Source organism: Brassica napus, chromosome C4 (genome assembly GCF_020379485.1).
Source record: "Brassica napus cultivar Da-Ae chromosome C4, Da-Ae, whole genome shotgun sequence".
Classification (NCBI taxonomy): domain Eukaryota; kingdom Viridiplantae; phylum Streptophyta; class Magnoliopsida; order Brassicales; family Brassicaceae; genus Brassica; species Brassica napus.
This window is the reverse complement of record NC_063447.1, coordinates 46,759,590-46,780,415: the sequence shown is the minus strand read 5'-3', so window position 1 is coordinate 46,780,415 and position 20,826 is coordinate 46,759,590. Positions and strand designations below refer to the sequence as shown.

Genomic DNA, 20,826 nt, shown 5'->3' with positions numbered 1-20,826 from the left:
TTATTTTAAAAATTAAACAAAAACTAAATGTTTAATTATTTACTCGATAATATAAATCTATGAAGCGAAAAGTTTAATTTTAAAAAACTTTCTAAATTTGTGAAATGTTACAATATCTTTGAATATGACAATAAAACAATATTTTACTAATCTTTATATATATAGTTACGATTTTAATAATGAAATAATAATCCAAAAATATATATATAGAAGAATATACAAATACATGTGAAAGTTTGAAACAATCTATTCAATGAAAATATACAGTAAACTTATTATGTTTTAAAAATTAATAGACACATATATATTATAATATATACCAATTTATAATTGAAAACAAAATATTTATATAAAAATAAATGAAAACAAAAATCCGCGCTGTTGCGCGGGTCGAAATCTAGTTATTTGATTAAATTAGTATTAGATTAACAAATTTTATCTCATAAAAGACTTTTTCGAATATTTCGGTGATGAAGTATGTACGTTTCTAACCTGGATTCCAGTGTCGGGCATTAGGTTTACAAAAACACCTGCGGTAAGTCGTATTTTACCAGGAAAATTGTTCAAGTAGCGTGAAAGAGCAGCTTGTGTAACTCCAAGTAGAACATCGTTGATAGTCTAGCCAAAAACACACAAAAAGACCAAAAAGAGAAACCCTAAAAAATGTTGGAACTTGAGTATGAAAATAAAATGAAGAATTATTTATCCTGCAAGGTCTACTAAGTTTAATGTTAGGAAAGCTCACCAAAGAGAAACAAACAAGACCTGCCACCATGAACAGTATCTGCGGAGTTACAGTAAAAATATACAGATATTTTACTGTAGCTTCTCTAGTAAGTCAAGTGTGTTTGGCTCCTTGTGCAAGACAGTTCTGATTTTTTTTTTCTTCTTACTTATAATCTATTGTAATGATATTTTTCAGATCTAAGAAAAGAGGAGTTCTCTTTCTTCATTTTCTCCTTACTCTTTACTCTCTCTTATTCTCACTTGTTTTCTTCATTCTCTATCTCTTGAATTCAACCATACTCTGTTTCTTCATTACTCTCGGATCATAATCTATCACTAGGTAATAACCGCGCCTTGCACGGAATGTGATTATTAGTTTCGTTATTTTTTAATAAGTAGACATTAATCTGTTTAATCTGGATATCGGTTCGGTTTTAGGTTTTTTTTTTGTTTTTAATCTCCTAAAATATAACTATCATTTTAAATCAATATTTATTTGGTTTGTTCAGTTAAAATGTTTGATGTTTTTGGTTTTTTTTCTGTGATAATAAAAAATTACTATTATTTGTTTGTTTTCATGTTATGAATTTTAGATAGTCATGATGTCGAACCAATGGTTTCATATTATAGTTTCTAAACGGATAATAGTTAAAAAAAGAAAAGAAAATTTTTAAGACAAATCATTTGACTACAATTTGGTCGATATTGAAAGAAGCATTAAGAAAAAGAATATTTTAACTTCCAAAAAATTAGATATTTCAGTTGTGGTAAATACTTAGTTATAACGTGCTCACGTCAATGTTCACATGTATGTGTATGCAAAATTATATAAAGATGGTTGATAAATATATAAAGATTTGGTTAATTAATATTAAATGATATTTTCGTCAAAATAATACATGAAAAATAAAATTCTTAAAATGAAATTATTTAAAAGCAAAAATATTGTAAAATTTATATAAACTATAATATATAACTTATATATAATTATTTAAATATATGTATATATATATGCATATAACTGATCAAATTGGATATCCGTCCTATAAATATTGATATTTGTGATTTGTTTTTTTCCGGATATTGCATTTTATTATTTGATTTGCTTCGTAGAGTAACGAATATCCAGATTTTTTGGTTCGAATCAAAACAGATAACAAATCGAATCAAAATTTATGAATAATTTGTCCAGCTCTATTCGTAAACAGTAAAAATAACGTAAAGAATAACCATGCATGTGAGTTTTATATTATAAAAACGTAAAGTACATAGTGTGAACATATTTATGTAGAGTTTGGCTGAGAAGCTCTCTACATGTGACATGTGTCCATTTTAGTGTGAACGCATTTATTACAATGTTTCTACACTTGACATGTGTCCAGTTTAGTGTGAACGCATTTATTACAATGCTTCTCTTTTAATATTTAAGGGATTTCTAACATGGTATCAGAGCTTCAAGCTCCTGAAAACCTATAAAACTTCTGCAAATCTGTTTGAGTTCATATCTCTCTTTCAAATATCTTTCTGTTCATCCTTGTATCCTCTTGTCCAAAGCTTTTCCAGGAAAAAAAAGACTCACCAGAACTCAAGATAAATGAGGACTTTAGTTTCTGGAACTCTAGAAAGCTTCAGCTCAGTTAAGCAAGCTTCATCAAAGTCCAGTTTCAAGCTCAGCTTCTTGCAAACCAGTGGGTGCTCTCTATTGCTCACTGGTCCAAACTCTTCAAGATGGAGAAAACAAGAAGCTTTGCGATTTCTATGGTGCTAAAGGGGTCAAACTACCTCCTCTGGTCCAGACTGATGAAGACGGCACTTGGAGGACAAGGGTTGTGGGAACATTGTTCACAAGCAGCTCCAAAGCAAGCTGGTTCTAAACTTGACAGTGGAGACAAATGGCAGCAAGAAGACCTACTGGTCTTGTCTATTCTCCAAAGCTCACTTGCAGTTCCTATTATGGAGGCTTACTCACATTGTGAGAGTGCTAAAGACCTTTGGGAGACTCTCCACAAGGTTTATGGAAACTCATCCAAGTTAAGCAGAGTGTATGAGCTTAAGAAGGCCATAAACAATCTGTCTCAGGAGGAGATGGAGTTTAATGATCACTTTGGCAAGCTCAACTCTCTGTGGGGTGAGCTTGTTCATTGAGACCATTTACAACATACCCAATCATTCTCCATGAAAGAAGAGAGCAAGACAAGGTGTTTGGGCTCCTTCTCACCCTCAGTCCGATGTACACTGACCTCATTAAGCACATTTTGAGGTCAGAGAAGCTTCTGACTCTGGATGAAGTGTGTTCCCAAGTCCAAAAGGAACTTGGCTCTCTAGGCTTATTTGAAGGAAAAGAGTCTCTTTCTCTTGCAAATCAAGCAGTCACCTCTCTTCAGTCTCATAAGGCTCAGTACAAGAAGGAGGAGGGGAAAAGACTCAGGTGTGAGCACTGCAAACGAGATGGACATACCAAGGAGAAGTGTTGGGTCCTTCACCCACACCTCAAACCTGCCAAGTTCAGATGAACCATGGTCATGGAGGTACAAGGAACCAGCTCAGGTTCCTTGAGTTGTAAGCTATCCTCCTGATTTTAATATGAGCTTGTTTAATTGTTTTAATTTGTTTGTGTTGTCTCTGGCCTAAGTGAGTTACTTAGTCAATTTATGTCTTGTTGCATTGCTAAAGATCTAGGAGAGTTTCCTGATCTTGTATTGCATTTATATGTTGTTTAAGGTGATTAGATGAGTTGTCTAGTTTTTGATTTTGTCATTAAAATTCGTAAAATTAGCCTAAATGTCTTGAAACTGATGAGTTATCATTCTTGAACGTTTAGTGAGTTTGTGTGCATGGATTTGAACTGAATGAGTTGTTTAGATTTTGTCCATTACATTTTCTTAAAACATTGTGATCAGAATTGGTGAGGTATCAATGTCTGATCCTAGTGTGTGTGGTCTGATTCTTGCTGGAGTTTGAGTGATGTTTCAGGTACACAAGTGTTGTTCTCTGTCCATCATAAAATCAAGACAAAGAAGAAGGCTTTGCCCATGCTGTTCAGAGCCTACCCATGATGTATATTCATGTTTGATCCAGAGCCTACACATGATGTATATTCCTGACCATGGATAGATTGTTGGTAAGGAGACCAGGTGGTAGCAAGTGGGGGCTGAAATAAAACATGCTTGGGCTTTGAAGATACTTTAGGAAGGAGTATTGATGGAGAGGCAGACCAATGTAAGATCAGCCACATACACCAAGCTGGAGCTCCTCATGTATTGCAAGAACCGGTTGAATTAAGCGCAGACTGTTTGGTTGTTGAGCTCCTGGTTCAAAAGACACACAAGGGGCAGTGGAGAAGAGATCAAGGGAGGAATCAGTTGACTTAAGCACAACTGTAGGGGTGATGCGCTCCTGGTTTCAAAATTCAGTGTTGCTCACTTCCAAGCTTGGTCCTTCACTCATTTTCTCCAGATCAAGATTGAGGAGAGGTAATGGTGAGCTATCCTGAAGGTCCAAGTCATCCAGTGTCTCAGTTACCTCTAAAGCCAATGCAAGAAGAATTCAACAAGGACAACAACAACTTGGTGTTAGAACAATTACCTTCTAGTTGGGAAGCTATGGATCAGCTTCTACATGGAGTTAGAATAGTTACCTTCAGTGGGGAAGCTATGAATCAGCCCAAGGCATGGAGTTAGAACAATTACCTTCTAGTTAGGAAGCTATGGATCATCTTCTACATGGAGTTAGAACAGTTGTCTTCAGTTGGGAAGCTATGAATCAGCCCATAGCACGTGTGCTTGTACCTGATTGATGAAGCTTCAAGAGAGGCTACAATGGAGATTTCAAAGCACTTGGTGGTCCATAAACCTCTTTGAAGATGGTGAGTAGTCATAAGAGAGGGGGAGACACAACCGACCTAAAGAAGAGTCTGAGATGTTGGTGTGTGCAAGTTGTGGAGTTCACACTTGTAGCACAAGTTAGGCCATGATCCAGAGTCTAAGGACTCCACCATGAGTTATCTGAAGTTCCTTAGACTCACTGGCCAAGCCCTATGCTTTGTTGAACTCTACTCTTTTTTCCTTAACAAGTTTTGTCCCAAACAGTTTTCTTGCTAAGGTTTTTAATGAGGGAGCTTCTTCAAGGTTCCAAGCTTGTCCAAAAATCTCCTATGGTCAAGTTTGAAGGAGAGTATTGGAATGCAGAAGAAATTGTTGAGTATGAAAATAAAATGAAGAATTATTTATCCAGCAAAGCCTGTCAAGTTTAATGTTAGCAAAGCTTGCCAAAGAAAAACAAACAAGGTCTGCCAGCATGAACAGTACCCGTGGAACTACAGTAAAAAACAGAAATATATTTTATTGTAGATTCCCTAGTAAGCCAAGTGTGTATGGCTCCTTGTGTAAGACAGTTCTTGTTTATTTTTTTTCTTCTTCCTTATAATCTATTGTAATGATATTTTTCGGATCTAAGAAAAGAGGAGTTTTCTTTCTTCATTTTCTCTTTACTCTTTTCTCTCTCTTATTCTCACTTGTTTTCTTCATTCTCTATCTCTTGAATTCAACCATATACTCTGTTTCTTCGTTACTCTCACATCATAATCTATCATTTCTAACAAAAAGAAGTTACTGATAATTAAAATCAACACGAAATCTTACCATGCTCATAGCTTCCTTTATAACTCTTAAGTCATCCAGTGAGACAGTCCGGTGACAAAATTTCTTCGGAATACTCTTCACGCCCACATCGCCTTTTAGAGGCGTTTTTGTATCCTTCAAGAACAAAGCAATCGCCAAGAACAGCACAAGATCCACAAAAGTGTTCCAAATCAATCTCACCGATGAAAAGATGGCTAGTATCAACCTTACGAACCATGAGACTTTGTCTTTATACACCCTTTTATGCCGTTTAAGAGCAGGAATAGTAGCTTTGTCTCGGTGTGATGTTGTCTGAGTGCATGCAGCTAAGAGAGACATGAGGGATGTTCCATCTCCTAACGAATGGTGAGATCTTATTACACATACCGCGTCTGCGTCAGATGTTTTGATGTTTAGGATGTGAATGTCCCATAAAGGTCTTGATTTATCGAGAGGAATCATTGTGAGATGTGAAACGTAGTCCTCGACAAAGAGTTCTCCATCTTCTGCAATCTCATTCTGGTCTTTATCTGCTACAAATATATGGTCTTCTATGTTGACTTGAGTCTTAATCCAACTTAAACCATCTTGTGACTGAAAATGGAGTTTATAACATGAAGTCAAATACACACAACTCGTATGAGAATAGTACAATAACTCAATAAGTGTCTGTTATACCAGTTTGCTTGAGAAACGAGGATGCTTGGAAACATTCTCTTTCAAGCCACTTCGAATGACGTCGGCATTGATCTTGGTTTTGCAACCGATCATGGTGATAACGCAGCAGTCGTTGCCTGGCGACTGGAATACACGCGCCATCGGGCTTAACGGTTCTCCGTCTTCCTCCCCCGTCGACATCGTCTCTTTCTTCTTCTCCTTAATCACGCCGACGTCTATTTCCATCGTCCACGTTATAGTGTGATTCATATATAAGGTATTGTTTTACTGTATATAGTTATTAGTTTTTTTTTAAATAGTTATAAGTTATGAATTACGTCTAAACTCAAAAGCCTTGAGATAATTTATTCACAGATTAACACGTCACGCTATGATCTGTAACGTAAAGCTTACAAAATTTCATGTGGCGTCTGACGATTGTTTTAAGGGCTTGAATTAAATGGAACGGTTGTTGCAGCAATGTGGCATTGTGTTCTGTGTTGCTCATTCAATCTATAGCGTATATCTCTCCCATTCAAACATAATAATACTCCATCCGTTCCCGAAAATAAGATATTTTAGATTTTTTTCTTGTTCCACGAAGATAAATTTTCTATATTGTTAAGGTATTTTTTAATACTTTTGAGAAACATTAATTGAGAAACATTAATTGAGAAACATTAATTGAGAATATTTGAATTAATTAAATTTTATTGGTGGGAAGTTATTGGAAAATGTATAATAAAATAAAAAATAAATTAAATTATAAACATTTATTAAGCGTGAATACTCTAGAAAATCTTACTTTCGGGAACGGAGAGAGTATAATATTAAAATAAAAATTATTGGATTCCATGGGCTTTTAATGTATAAACATAAAAGAAAATTGATAATATTGTGTATATATAGTTAGTGAGTTTTCTCATTAAAAAAAACATTACAACAAATACTAATTACTCAATTAATTTACACCAATTATTGGTAGAGATGTCAAACAGGTTTATCCATCCCATCCCGTCCCGTCCCGTACCGCGGCGGGTTAGCCATCGAGCGGGTCACAGCGGGCCTGTCCTGCCCGGGCTGCGGTCCTCAGAATGTCGGCCCAAACCCGTACCACATAACATATAGGACTTCGCGGACCGTCCCGCAGGATGTCTCTTTATCAAACCGCCTACTACAGCTTCCTTCATGAATATTCAAGTGGAAGAGTTGTGTAAGAGAGTTGAAAAGAGCTCATTAAGCTTCACTAAAGTCATAAAGCTATGTTTGTGCTTGCGTTATTGAGTTAAATGCTTTTTTTTGTTATCAGCATAAAATTTTATTAAATTTGAATCTGATTGAGTTGTTGTCTTTGTAATAACTTGGCTCAAGTGTTGTATGTCTTCATCAAATCATCTCTCGTTGTAATTCTTTGGATTTCAAAAAAAAATTATGAATCACTTTGTCAAATTATACAAGTGACATGATATACAACTAACTTTTCTCCTAAACAACATCATTGTAACCAAATTTAATTTAAGAAAAACACCATTTCACAGTACTGAAAACAAAACCAATCAATTTAGACAAGAAATCTCATATTGTAATAAAGCAATTCATAGTTGTGTGTAATAAAAATAGTAAACCAAATCAAAACACCACCAGAGCTCGAATCGTCATCGCTGGAGTCGTCATCTTCGGATCTCGAATCATCATCACCGGAGCTCGAATCATCATCGCCGGAACTCCTTATATTTTCTGGGGGAGAAGTCACAAGAATCATTTTCTTCTCACTCTCTCTCTCTTGTTTTTTTTCAGGTAAAATAAGAAATGAAAAAAAATGTGGGTCCATGTAATCCTGCATGACCCGTTTCAGCCCATCCTGCAAAAGGTCCAGTCCCGCAAAAACCCGTCTCGCAAGACCCGCAAATTTACGGGCCTAGAAAACCTCGTCGTAATACCGTTCCACGACAGTCATTTACGGGCTAAGCCCGCGGTCAAAGTCCATGATTACTATCTCTAATTATTGGTATAGAAAACAATAAACAACAATATAATTAGATAAAAATTTATAAACTTAAAATTATAGTTCTAGCTTTACATAGAATTAGTTAAGATCGTATAAATATTTCAAAATATAAAGCTACTATTACAGATTTGTTGTGAATGAAGATGGGAACTTATGTATATTATTAGGTCGACCAACTGGTCTTTATATACATATGGTAATGACGGTCTAAGTACTGGATCGACATGAGATCGTACTTATCCTTAACTAGATAATGACTAGCAATACGTAAGATAAACACCAACTATAATGTAGATAAACACAAGAGTAGATAGGCGCCAGTATGATCCTGCGGATGGGCTTGGCCCGTCTTGCTGCACGGGTTGATAAATGGGTCGATCACTAAATGGTTTATAACACTCCCCCTTGATCGACACATCCGGTCAAGGTTCATTCATGCTTTGGATGTTGCCTCGTTAAAACCTCTCTTGACAAACCCAAAACCCAATGTGGTAACAGGGAAAACAAGACAGGAAAAAGAGTACAACACATGAACTCCCCCTGATGAATGCATCACTGTAGTAGACGTATTCCCATCTGGTATCTGAGTCTTCTTGAACGTTGAAGTTGCCTATGACTTGGTGAAGATGATCAGCTGGATTCTCCTTGAATGAACTTGTAAGTCTTGGACGTTGGTATGTCTTTTGGAACTCCATTAAGATGTGGTCAGGATGTACATCTTTGCTGCTGATCACTCCATGTCTTGGTTGAACTGATGGTGCTTCAAACGATGCTCGGATGGACTTTATAATCTGCAATAAAACTTTACTTGCAGGTCCTTTTTCATGTCCCACAGATTATCTTTGGTTATATGGCTTTCCCAAAACGTGGACATTCAATATATATTGAGTCATAGACCCAGAACACATACGAACAACTTTACTTCATATCTTTCGTTCATTCGGACTTATATCTCTTCGTATGTGCCAATGGCTTTATCCATTGTAACCAATCATTCTTTCTTTTCTTTTGTCGATCCATGTTGAGCTATAGACCTTTTCTATATTCGTTCATAATCATGAGGGTCTAAGGTCATACCATCAATAATTATTTGCTGCAATGAAACTCATCACACAATGAATTCGCAGTCATACACTCATGTCCTTTGTACATGGTTATCGATCTTTTCTTTCTTTAGCAATGCTTATAATCATTAAGCCACGACCAGACATCCTTCTGGTCACTATCCTGGTTTATGGTTCTCACTTAGGCATGCTGACTTAATCATACACACACACACGGCTATGATTTTTCTACAGACTTTCTATATGTAAAACATAGCCTGTTTAATCAATCGATAACTTGTATCATTGAACCTTTGAACTATTAAACCTTTTTCTCTCAGTTGGTCTTTATTATGATCACAAGGAATTATCATATTTTCTGTATGGACTGATTGCACTAAGTAAATACTTAGTCTTTCATATTACTTACAGCTGCTGTATATTACAATCCATAAACAACTTAGGAACAAAGCTTGTTCTATGAGAATTTCTTTCTCATATTTCTATGGTACGTTGATACTTTTATCCAGTGATCCATTTGCTGCTTACTACACCATTATTTTTTTAGTAAATATCCAGACAAAATCAAACTTGATTTTCTGTAGTAGCATCCACCATATAGGAGCATATCTCTTTATAAATTGTTCCTTGGTCCTTGCACTACAAGAAAACACACCGAATTCCGACGGATCTTCCGACGGACACCAAGGTCGTCGGACATTTGCGACGGAATACTGACAAATTTCCGACCAAATCCAAAAAAATTAAGTCGTCGGAATTCCGTCGGCCATTTCCGACGGAATTCCGACGACATTAGGTTCGTCGGAATTTTCCGACGACTTTTCGACGACATTCCGATAAAAAATGTAACCGTTGTAGTCGTCGGAAGTTCGTCGGTATATTCCGACGAAATTCCGACGACATTCCGATTAATAGCAAAGTCGTCGGAATTCCATCGGTATATTCCGACGGAATTCCGACGAACCATGTGACCGTTGCCGACAAATACATATGACCGTTGTATAGCCGTTTGGGATTGGACAATTCCGACGGAATTCCGACGGACTTCTTTACATCCGTCGGAATTCCGTCGGAAAGTCGTCGGAGGTCCGTAAGCAATTTCCTATAAATACAACCCCTCCTCATTCAACTCATTCACACTTCATTCTCTCTTCATTCTCTTTAGTCATAACAATTCCGTGAAAATCATGTCTTCAGAAGTTTATTATCGTTCGTGGATGGATAAACCTCATTTGGATCCGAACACCAATTTGCTTACGGAAGAATACGTTCAAGGGATTGGAGAATTCATGAGGCTTGTTCAACAGCAACCGGATGCAAAAAGTGGTATGTTAAGATGTCCCTGCTCTTCTTGCAATAATAATAAGGTTATAAAAGAATTTGATGTTTGGACTCATTTGTATATGAAAGGGTTTTCACGTAATTATAAAGTTTGGTACCTTCATGGGGAAACTGGTTATGAATATGGTAGTACTAGCGAACCTCAGCCTGTTAGTGAACCTCAGCCTGATATTAGGTTAGAAGAATCTAGAACGGATATAGATTATGGTGTAGGTACTGAGCAGATGGTACATGATCATTATAGAGGGGAAGAACCAAACCCCGAGTCTAGGAGATTTTTTGACATGTTGGATGCAGGAAAACAACCTTTGTATCAAAATTGTAGAGATGGTCATTCAGTCTTATCATCTGCAACTAGATTAATGGGTATTAAGACAGACTATAATTTGGCTGAAGAATGTATGGATGCGATTACTGATTTTGTCAAAGGTATTCTACCTGAGGATAACCTTGCACCGGGTTCATACTACGAGGTTCAGAAACTTGTTGCAGGTCTTCAACTACCGTATGAAGTGATAGATGTATGTATTGACAACTGCATGATCTACTGGAGAGCGGATGAGACACGGAATGTATGCAAATTTTGTGGGAAACCTCGTTATCAGGAGACGAGGGGAAGAGTTCCGATCCCATTCAAAAGAATGTGGTATTTGCCTTTGACGGAAAGATTGAAGAGGTTGTATCAGTGTGAGCGCACAGCAAAAGCAATGAGATGGCATGCAGAGCATTCCACAAATGGTGAGATTAGACATCCTTCAGATGCAAAGGCTTGGAAACATTTCCAGTCAACATATCCAGAATTTGCGGAAGAGAGAAGAAATGTTTATCTTGGATTATCTACTGATGGTTTCAGCCCATTTGGAAAGCATGGAAGGCAGTATTCTCTATGGCCAGTTATTGTGACACCGTACAACTTACGGCCGAGCTTGTGCATGCGACGAGAGTTTTTGTTTCTCTCAATTCTAGTCCCCGGGCCAGATCATCCTAAAAGATCACTAGATGTGTTTCTTCAACCACTAATATATGAGTTGCAACAACTATGGGCGCATGGTTTTGAGACATACGATGTTTCGCGCAAAGAAAACTTTCAGATGCGGGCAGTACTTATGTGGACAATAAGTGACTTTCCAGCATATGGTATGTTATCTGGATGGACAACACATGGGAAGCTATCATGTCCATATTGTCAAGATGACACAGATGCTTTCCAACTAAAGAACGGAAGGAAAACGTGTTGGTTTGACTGTCACAGACGATTTCTACCACCTGATCATCCATACCGCAGGAGTAAGACTTCGTTTACGAAGAACAAGCAGGTGTTTGATGGTCCACCTGAGGAAGTTAGTGGGAAAGATTTGTTGAAGCAGTTTAGGTATTTTGATGCAGAAAGGACGCCAGATGTAGGTGGACATGAAAACATTCGAGTCAATGCGGTTGGAGAGCTACATAACTGGCACAAAAAGAGTATTTTCTGGGATCTACCATATTGGGAGAGTCATCTATTGCGGCATAATTTAGATGTCATGCATATTGAGAAGAACTTCTTCGATAATCTGATGAACACAGTCCTTAACATCCAAGGTAAAACGAAGGATAATTTGAAGTCAAGGTTGGATTTAGTCGATATTTGTGATCGTTCTGAACTTCACGTTGATGAGAACGGTACGGCCCCTTTTCCCATTTATCGGCTAGATGGTGCTAGAAAAGAAGAGTTCTTTGATTGGATTACAGAGAAAGTGAAATTTCCTGACGGATATGCATCAAATTTGGGGAACTGCGTTGATAGAAGCGAAGGAAAGTTTACTGGCTTGAAGAGTCATGATTGTCATGTAATTATGCAGCGCCTCCTTCCGTTTGCCTTTTCAGCATTATTGCCACGTAATGTTCATGAAGCAATTGCAGGGATTAGTGTTTTTTTCCGTGACTTATGCAGCAGAGTATTGACTGAAGAGGGAATTAATAATTTGAAGACAAACGCACCAGTCAGCATGTGCAACCTTGAGAAGATATTTCCTCCATCATTCTTTGATGTAATGGAACATCTTGCTATTCATCTCGCAAGAGAATTGGAACTTGGTGGTCCTGTGCAGTACAGATGGATGTATATTTTTGAGCGTTATATGCATCATCTGAAGAAGATGGTCAAAAATCAAAGCAGGGTGGAAGGATCTATAGTGGCACAGGTGATCAATGAAGAAACTGCAATCTTTGCTGAAAATTATTTTCCACCAGAAGTGCAAACAAAACACCGAAGACCTGCTCGGCATGATGATAGAGGGGAGAGAGCAACATATCATGTTACTGTCCCAAGCATGTTCAAGGAAATAGGACGACTTAGTGGAAAATTCACGAAGCGGAGACTTACGGACACTGAGAACGCTCATTTGCAAACATATTTGCTCACCAACTGTGAAGATGTTCTACAATATGAGAGGTAAAAATATTTATTCATTTATTGTTAGATTAATATTCAATAAATTTATTTCATATTGATAATATTTTTGTATATAGTGTATATATGGCGGAGTTGCGTATGACTCACAGGCATGCAACAGAAGATGAGCTTCGACAACTTAGAGATAACGGATTTGCTGCGTGGCTTCGTAGTTATGTGAGTCATATATCCTATTACCCTATGCAAATGATTAGTTTAAATTTAATATATATAAACTAATTAATTTTGCAATCATATATGTTTTTTTTTATAGGTGAATGATGGTTTGGCCAGAGGTCTTGTGTTCGATGATTGGGTACGCGAATTTGTGCAGGGACCAAACTATGTGGTCAAATCATATCCTAAATTTTGTACGCGAGGATATGCATTCACAAGGAAAGGTCATTCTAAGACAACATATGATGCTGGTGTTTCATCTTCTTCTGGTGTTGGATTGCGTTGTGTAGTATTCTATTGTGATTGGTATGACACCACCCCAGATAGAGGAGTGAAGATTGATGCGTTTGGTGTTACATCAGTTCATTCGCGGCGGAAACTTCAATATTATGATCCCTTCATTCTTGGTTCGCAAGCTGATCAGGTATGTCAATATATTCATAATTTTTTACCAATATAATTAATTAATGTTATATATTGAACTAATACTTTGTATAATTGATATGTATAGGTGTGCTACATCAGTTACCCTCGGGTGACGTACAGAGACGATCCATGGGTTACTGTAACGCAAATCAACCCAAGAGGACGAGTGGATGGAACTTCTGATGATGATGAACCATTGCAACCAGAGTCTACCAGCAACGCCCAGGCAGTTGAAGATTTGGAAAATGTTCAACTCGTTGAGAATTTGACTGTGTTTGGACATGATGCTGTCGTACATTCAGAGCCGGAAGCCGAGGTTGGGGAGTTTGATGAAGATTCAGAAGATTCTGATTAGTTTTTTTTTTTTTTTTTTTTTTAATGGTCCGTCGGAAATCCCTCGCAATATACCGACGACATAGCGACGACAACGGGTTTCATTGAAAATTGGAAAGGTCGTCGGTATTTCGTCGGAAAATACCGACGACATTCCGACGAACTCGACAAGTTCGTCGGAATGTCGTCGGTATTTTCCGACGAAATACCGACGACATGTTTTTCTATAAAGTTTCAATCATAAAAATCTATAAATTTAGATGCCAAAACTATGAAAATAACACATAATAAGTGTTTAGTATAGTATTAGATCGCAACCGTTCAAATATAACAACTCATTAAAATATTTATGTATGCATATCATTGTTTTCATAACATCTCATCTTAACATTATGTACTTATACAATCATATTTATATAAGCTTACACTACAAAAAATATTGTTGTGTAAAATCGTGTTATAAAACATTTTTATTGTTAAATCTTTATGCAAATACTATATATATTATCAAAGGTTTGGATTTTGCATTTAGAAACTTGAAAATAACACCCTAAACACTAAGTCGTCGGAATTCCGTCGGAAAATACCGACGGAATGTGTCCGTCGGAAAATACTGACGGACACGTTCCGTCGGAATTTCAATTAGCCCGGGAGAACCAAACCGCTTGAAAATTTTCGCGAATCGGCATTTGGTATATTTTAAATATACCGACGGAATACCGACGAACCCGTGTCCGTCGGAATCCGCGGAAATAAAAACCCTTCTCCTTTCTTCTTCGTTATCTCCGCGGCCTCTCCCTCTCTCAAGATCCTCTCCGGCGATTTCGGCGATTCCGGCGACTCTCCGGCGATTCCGGCCTCTCTTCACCGGCGAATCCTCTCCTCACCCTCCTATCTCTTCCCCAAACCCCAAATCATGTAAGAATCATCCCAAACCTTTTTTTTTTTCAATTGTTTAGGGTTTTGGAAGTTGATCTCGGATTTTAGGTTGTTTGATTGAACATTTTAGGATTGAATGGATAGTTTAGGATATATAAGTTAGGATTGTTGTTTTAGTTTTTTTTGGAACATTTTTTGATTTTTAAAAACGTTTTTTGATTTTTTAAAACGTTTTTTTTATTTTTAAAAACGTTTTTTGATTTTTAAAAACGTTTTTTGATTTTTAAAAACGTTTTTTGATTTTTAAAAACGTTTTTTGATTTTTAAAAACGTTTTTTGATTTTTAAAAACGTTTTTTGATTTTTAAAAACGTTTTTTTGAAAAAAATATAAATATTTAACACCATTTTTCTTCATTTATAAATTTTAACAACATTTTTCTATATTTATAAATTTTTTATAATTTTGTATACATATATATATATGTAAATCATGTATAGTAAATTTTAAAATTTTTAATATTTTTTTTTAAGTTTCCACTAATAAATATTTAACAACATTTTTTTTAAAAAATATAAATATTTAACAACATTTTCTTCATTTATAAATTTTTAACAACATTTTTCTATATTTATAAATTTTTTATAATTTTGAATACATATATATATATATATATATATAAAAGGTTTAATAGTTTTTTTTAAAACGTTTATAAAACCTTTTGTAAATATATAAATGAAAATATGTTTGATGGGTTAATTTTTTTTTTTTAGGGCCGAGGATGAAGCCCGCCCCGCAGCCCGTCTTCGACGTAGTTCGGTGAGCGGTTCCCGTGCATCGGTATCGTCTCATGACTCGGTTCCGGTATATATTCCCGCTCCAGCTCCCTCTGCCCCTCACGCTGCCCCTCACGCTGCTGCTCAACAGGATCCGGGGGTCATGCCGGTTCATCTATTGGTTCAACAACCAGGTCGAGAGCATCTCCCGTTTCTCCACCCAACCCACGACGAGGCCATAGCACTTGGTTAGTATTTTTTTTTATTTGTACCGTTATATTTTTTGCTTTAATTAACTTGCTAACTTGTATTTTTTTTTAAAGGTTCACCAAGTCGAAAAATGGCATTAGCCGGAGCATCAACCAGATGATGTACTCCATGCTCCGTTTTGGATATCCAAAGTGGAGTGTGATCCCTTCCGACGAACGAGAGTTGTGGTTTCGTCAGTTTGCGGTATAGTAACCCTTCATTTTTTTTAAGTTTTTACATTTTTTTACATATATTTACTTATTAAATTGTGTTTGTTTTGTAGCAAGAGTTCAACTGGCACTCCGATCTTACGGAAACAGTCCGTAAGAAATTCAACGAAAAGGCCATGGACTCTTACACAAAGCAGATAAACGCGTGGAAGACAGTTTGGCAGAAGAACAAGAAGCCACGGTTCATCAACGGGGGGGTGTGGGAGCAGTTGATAGCTCATTGGGAGAGGGAAGACACTGCAGAGACGTCTTCTAGGAACTCCAGGAACCGGAAGAGCGATCGTGGCGGGAAAGGTATGTATGTGCACAACCTCGGCGCTTGCTCCATGTCTACTAAGGAGGATGAACTTGTAAGTTTTTTATTATTATTTATCTTTATATTTTTTAAATAAATATTTTATATATTTTTTGGCTAATAATGGCGGTTTTTTTAGATCGAAGCAAATGACGGTAATCCCGTTGATCGTCTCCAACTCATTAAGGTGGCTCACACTAACAAGACGACGGGTCAAATTCAGGACCCCGTGATCAGAGGTGTAGTTGATTTGGTGGAAGCTGAGATAGTTTCTCAATCTCAGCCTCTCTCTGATGACGGCGACTCCACGGGAGCTTCAACCAACCTGTCTCTATTGCAAATAAATGAGATGGTTGAAAAGGTAATTTTTTTTATTAATATTTTTTTTTTATAATGTCGATTACTTACTTTTCCATATTTACTTACTTTAAATATTTTTGTAGGCGGTTCCTAAAAGGAAAGGAGGCCGTTTAGTTGGGTTGGCCCGTCGTGCTTCTTCGTATCCGGCATCTTCTTCGCAAGCTCCGTATGCCGATCCCATGATTCTCGAGGAGCTACATGACAAAGATGAACGGATTGGGGCATTGGAGGAGCAGAACACCACTATCCTTTCGGAGAATGCCACTATCCGTTCGGAGAATGCCACTATCCTTGCTGAGTTGGCATCCCAGAAGAAGTTCAACACCGAGATTATGCAGAAGCTTGATCGTTTGATGTCTTCGAGTTCTTCTTAGTTTATTTCGGTTTTATAAAACTTTCGGAATGTTTTTTTTTTCTATTTCGGTTTGTATGAATTTTAAACTTTATGAATGTTTTTTTCCTATTTCGGTTTTTATGAATTTAAATTTTATAATATTATTAGTTTTAAATTTCCAATTTTTTAAATTTATTAATATCAAAAAATATATAAAAATGCAAAATTAATTTGTAAAAAAAAAAGGGTATATACCGACGGACAACGGTCGTCGGAATATACCGACGGACATATATCCGTCGGAATTTACCGACAAACCCATTTCCGTCGGAATATACCGACGAACGTGGTTCGTCGGAATATACCGACGAACGTGGTTCGTCGGAATATACCGACGCCTACAGTTCGTCGGAATAAACCGAGGAACCACGTTCGTCGGAATTGTAGTTTTCCGATGAACTCCGGTCTTCTGTAGCCGCATCGTAATATCGTCGGAAGTTCGTCGGAATGACGTTTCTTGGTATTCGTCAGAAAGTCGTCGGAATTTCTGACGAAATTCCGACGAACGTTTTTATTCCGACGAAACGATACCGACGGACGGGTTCGTCGGAATTTCGTCGGAATAGACCGATTCCGACGAATTACCGACGATTTCGGCCATCAGAATCCCCCTGTTTTCTTGTAGTGTTGTGAGTATCCTTGTGTAATCAAGCTATACTTGAACGTTATTTAGAAGGAACATGGACACACTATACCATGTGGTCATGTCCTATAATCTCACGAAATTTCTTATCTCACAAGATCCATTCACTGGTTTCTTTCTTAGATGTTTTTTTTGTATGTACATGGTTACTACGCCCATCTGTCTTATAATTACTTTGAATTCTTTGAACACCCCACGTCCCTATATAGGTTTTATGAGTACTCTACGTGGGTTCATGATCCTCAGGTTATATCCTTCAAATCCCAAGTACTACAATCTTTTATGAGCTCTTATGTATGTAAATACATCTTTGGTGTTAACACTCTTTATCTTCAGTTTCATACTGTTCCAGACATGATCTAATTAGATTTTGAGATCTTATTATCCAAGACCATTATACCTTGCAGTTTGGCGTCCCAAACTACATGGTCTGGTACCTTAGATGTGTGGTTGCGCAACCTTATTTCTCTGTCTGAACTGGTTTCTCTTATGAACTCGGATTTGTACGATTCTGAGCACCTTTCATTACTTTCCGAGGTTCCTTATTATTTGGAACTTATTTGTCTATCTCTAATAGACATTGTAGCAACTTGATTGTGTCTCTTAGACATCAAATTCGTGGTGCTTAAGCTGGTATGACATAGTCATTTTTCTCTTTTCGGGTCAGTGTGTCTGGCATATATTTCTGCTAGCTTTTATATCTTTTGATCATATTCTTTTAGAACGTCTAGATCATAATCTTTGGTCTGAGGATCTTGCCAAGACAACTATGGTTGATACCATTATATTTATCTTTTACTCTTTACTCTTTATCAGCCTGATAACTTTCTCCTTTCAAAGTTGGATAATCAGATTACTATCTTTTGTAATCTGTGTTCTTGGCCACTTGATTAAATCATCCATGTTTGGCACAAGATACATTATAGTTTCGTGGAAGAAGTCTTATTTATCTAATATATATTCCCAATCCTCATCTGAGGTTCCATCTTAAATGGCACACATATATGTGGTGGAATATTCGTATTTTCTTAAGATGGTTTGTGTATATGTCTGGTTTATGACCCTTAATCATTCAGAGGTGGAAATGTCTATGCTTACATGTATGGCCTGATGTAAATCAATATTTATATACATAATGTCCTTAAGCTTTAGGCTGGACGTGGGTGATGTACCATTAGTGAGAGCTTTAAAGCTTTCCAGCCGTGTATATTATGGTTGTAAACCATGGAATCCGAATTTATGATATGATCATGGACTGTGGGTTTTAGTCCTCTCTCCCCCTCATGAACATACTCATAATTTTGTTGTGCTTAGGGCAGTAGAGCCTTAATTATTTTAGTGATTTTCCCTTTTGTGTACTTATAACACATTGTGAGATTTTATGGGATCACTTTTGTGCCTTAATTAATTTTTCATCATGTTTTGGATCAAGATGGCTAATCTGGTCATGCCATAAGTGTTTATTTCGTGGTGAACCATACTGGTTACCATTGCTTTATGCCTCTTTCATACTGATCATTAGCATATAATAAATCAGTAAAAAATATCGGTATAGGCATTAATTGATTTCTTTATAACTCAATGGGTCTGAATAATGTCGTGTCTTTTGCCATTGTCAGTACCAATTAATTGATTTCAAGTGATTGTAGGAAGGTAAAGTTGAACCTATACAATCAAGATGAAGTTAAATCTATGCGAGAAATCAATCTATCCGTGAACTGACTCATTAGTCTACACCCAACAATTGATTTTATGTGATTGCAGGAAGGTAAAGTTAAACCTATACAATCAAGGTAAAGTTAAACCATGCATGAAATCAACTATCAGTGGACTGATTATCCTTTTATTAAGGTTTTATTTGTTATTTAATCAAGAATCATCAAGCAAGACCAAGCAAGATAATATATAAAAACAAAATCGTGAATCATCAAGTAGGTCAAAAGCAAATCACAAAATCATAGACTTAAAATAAAATTATCATGTCGAGATCTTTCTTTTAGTCAATGTATAAGCCAGCCTCACAATCTATATTACTCCACACGACTTTCTTGGATTCATCCTGATCCAATGCCTCAGGATATCTCATCTCACTGTTTTGTTCCTCAATGCATCTTTTCTGAAGTTTCTCAAATCTGTCAATGGTATCTTTAATTTTCTGCTTTCTTTGCTCACTTGCCAATAGGTATCACAATAGGTCATTATAGGTTGTGAAACCTTTAGCTGTATATGATAGCAACCGATCCTTTGGATTGAATGTGGAATATGTTTTATACAGTAGATCATTATCTGTAACCACTTCATCACATAGTTCAAGACTATGGGTGATTTTCATTAGAGCAGAATCGTATTCTTCCACGGATTTAAAATCCTGGAACCTGAGTATCTTCCAATCATTCATGGCCTTTCGCCATAATTCCATTGAGTATATGGATTTTAGTTTTATCCAAAGATCATAAGGATCCTCAATACTTTCGTACTTATTCCTCAGTGAGATGATAGCGCATAATTATTATGGCTCTATGCTTTTCACTTTCAACTTCATCATTTCTTTCAATGATACATTTCCCGAGTCCTCTAGACTTCAGGGCAATTGAAGTGTTCATTTCCCATTCTGGATAATTATCTCTAGAGATATCTAGGGCAGCATAATCCGAAGGCTCAAATCTCGACATCTGAAATCATTAATAAATTCATGATTTAGAATTCTTGAAACCAATTCAAATAATTAGTGCATATGATTTCATAAGTATATCTATAATACTTTAGGCTACACGGCTCATGTTTTGTGATGCTTAGGCCTTACGGCTTTAATCTCAATCAAGGGCACAAGGCCGCATGTATGAACCAATGCATTATTCCTCACGACCATTCAGTATGATTGATAACAAAAACACAATGCCACACGATCCATATCAATCAAATAATCTAGCAACCTAACTCTCATTCAATATGTAAATTCTTTAAATCAATCTTTTAGGTTTTAAGTGATGAGAGATTTAAGGTTTCAAGGCCTTTAGGAATATCAATCAAGATTAAGGGTTTCAAGGCTTTAAGGATTTCGAATCTTTTAGATCTATTAATCAATTTATCAATCCTAACATCTCAGATCATCAATCATCAAACAAAGACATTTTAAAACCGATTTAAACTTTTAGGGTTTCAGTTTGAGTGATTTAGATTCGAATTTAAACAATCTTATCAATAGCTCTAGGTGAT

The 20,826-nt window shown here is 36.5% G+C and overlaps 1 protein-coding gene across 2 annotated transcripts; it reads right to left on the bottom strand.

The window, feature by feature from the left end:
* Nucleotides 1-278: 278 nt before the first annotated feature.
* Nucleotides 279-7,742, bottom strand: LOC106435903 (wax ester synthase/diacylglycerol acyltransferase 10-like). 2 transcript variants are annotated; one of them, XM_013876839.3, is made up of 3 exons: nt 6,024-7,742; nt 5,367-5,939; nt 279-618 (listed from the first exon to the last, which is right to left on the bottom strand). In XM_013876839.3, exons 1-3 carry the CDS (start codon nt 6,270-6,272, stop codon nt 436-438), a joined length of 1,005 nt encoding a protein of 334 aa, XP_013732293.3. In that variant the 5' UTR covers nt 6,273-7,742; the 3' UTR covers nt 279-435. The 2 variants fall into 2 exon arrangements, with proteins under 2 accessions (XP_013732293.3, XP_022569468.2); XM_022713747.2 differs by lacking the exon at nt 279-618 and adding an exon at nt 1,925-4,877 and having other exon boundaries at nt 6,024-7,735.
* Nucleotides 7,743-20,826: the final 13,084 nt, after the last annotated feature.

Bases quoted from the DNA above. Each gene is read 5' to 3' on its own strand.
- LOC106435903 (XM_013876839.3), bottom strand. From the start codon at position 6,272: ATGAATCACACTATAACGTGGACGATGGAAATAGACGTCGGCGTGATT. The intron at 5,940-6,023 runs GTATAACAGACA...CTCCATTTTCAG, and splicing joins CTCGTTTCTCAAGCAAACTG to TCACAAGATGGTTTAAGTTG. The intron at 619-5,366 runs GTAAGATTTCGT...GTTTTTGGCTAG, and splicing joins TAAAGGAAGCTATGAGCATG to ACTATCAACGATGTTCTACT.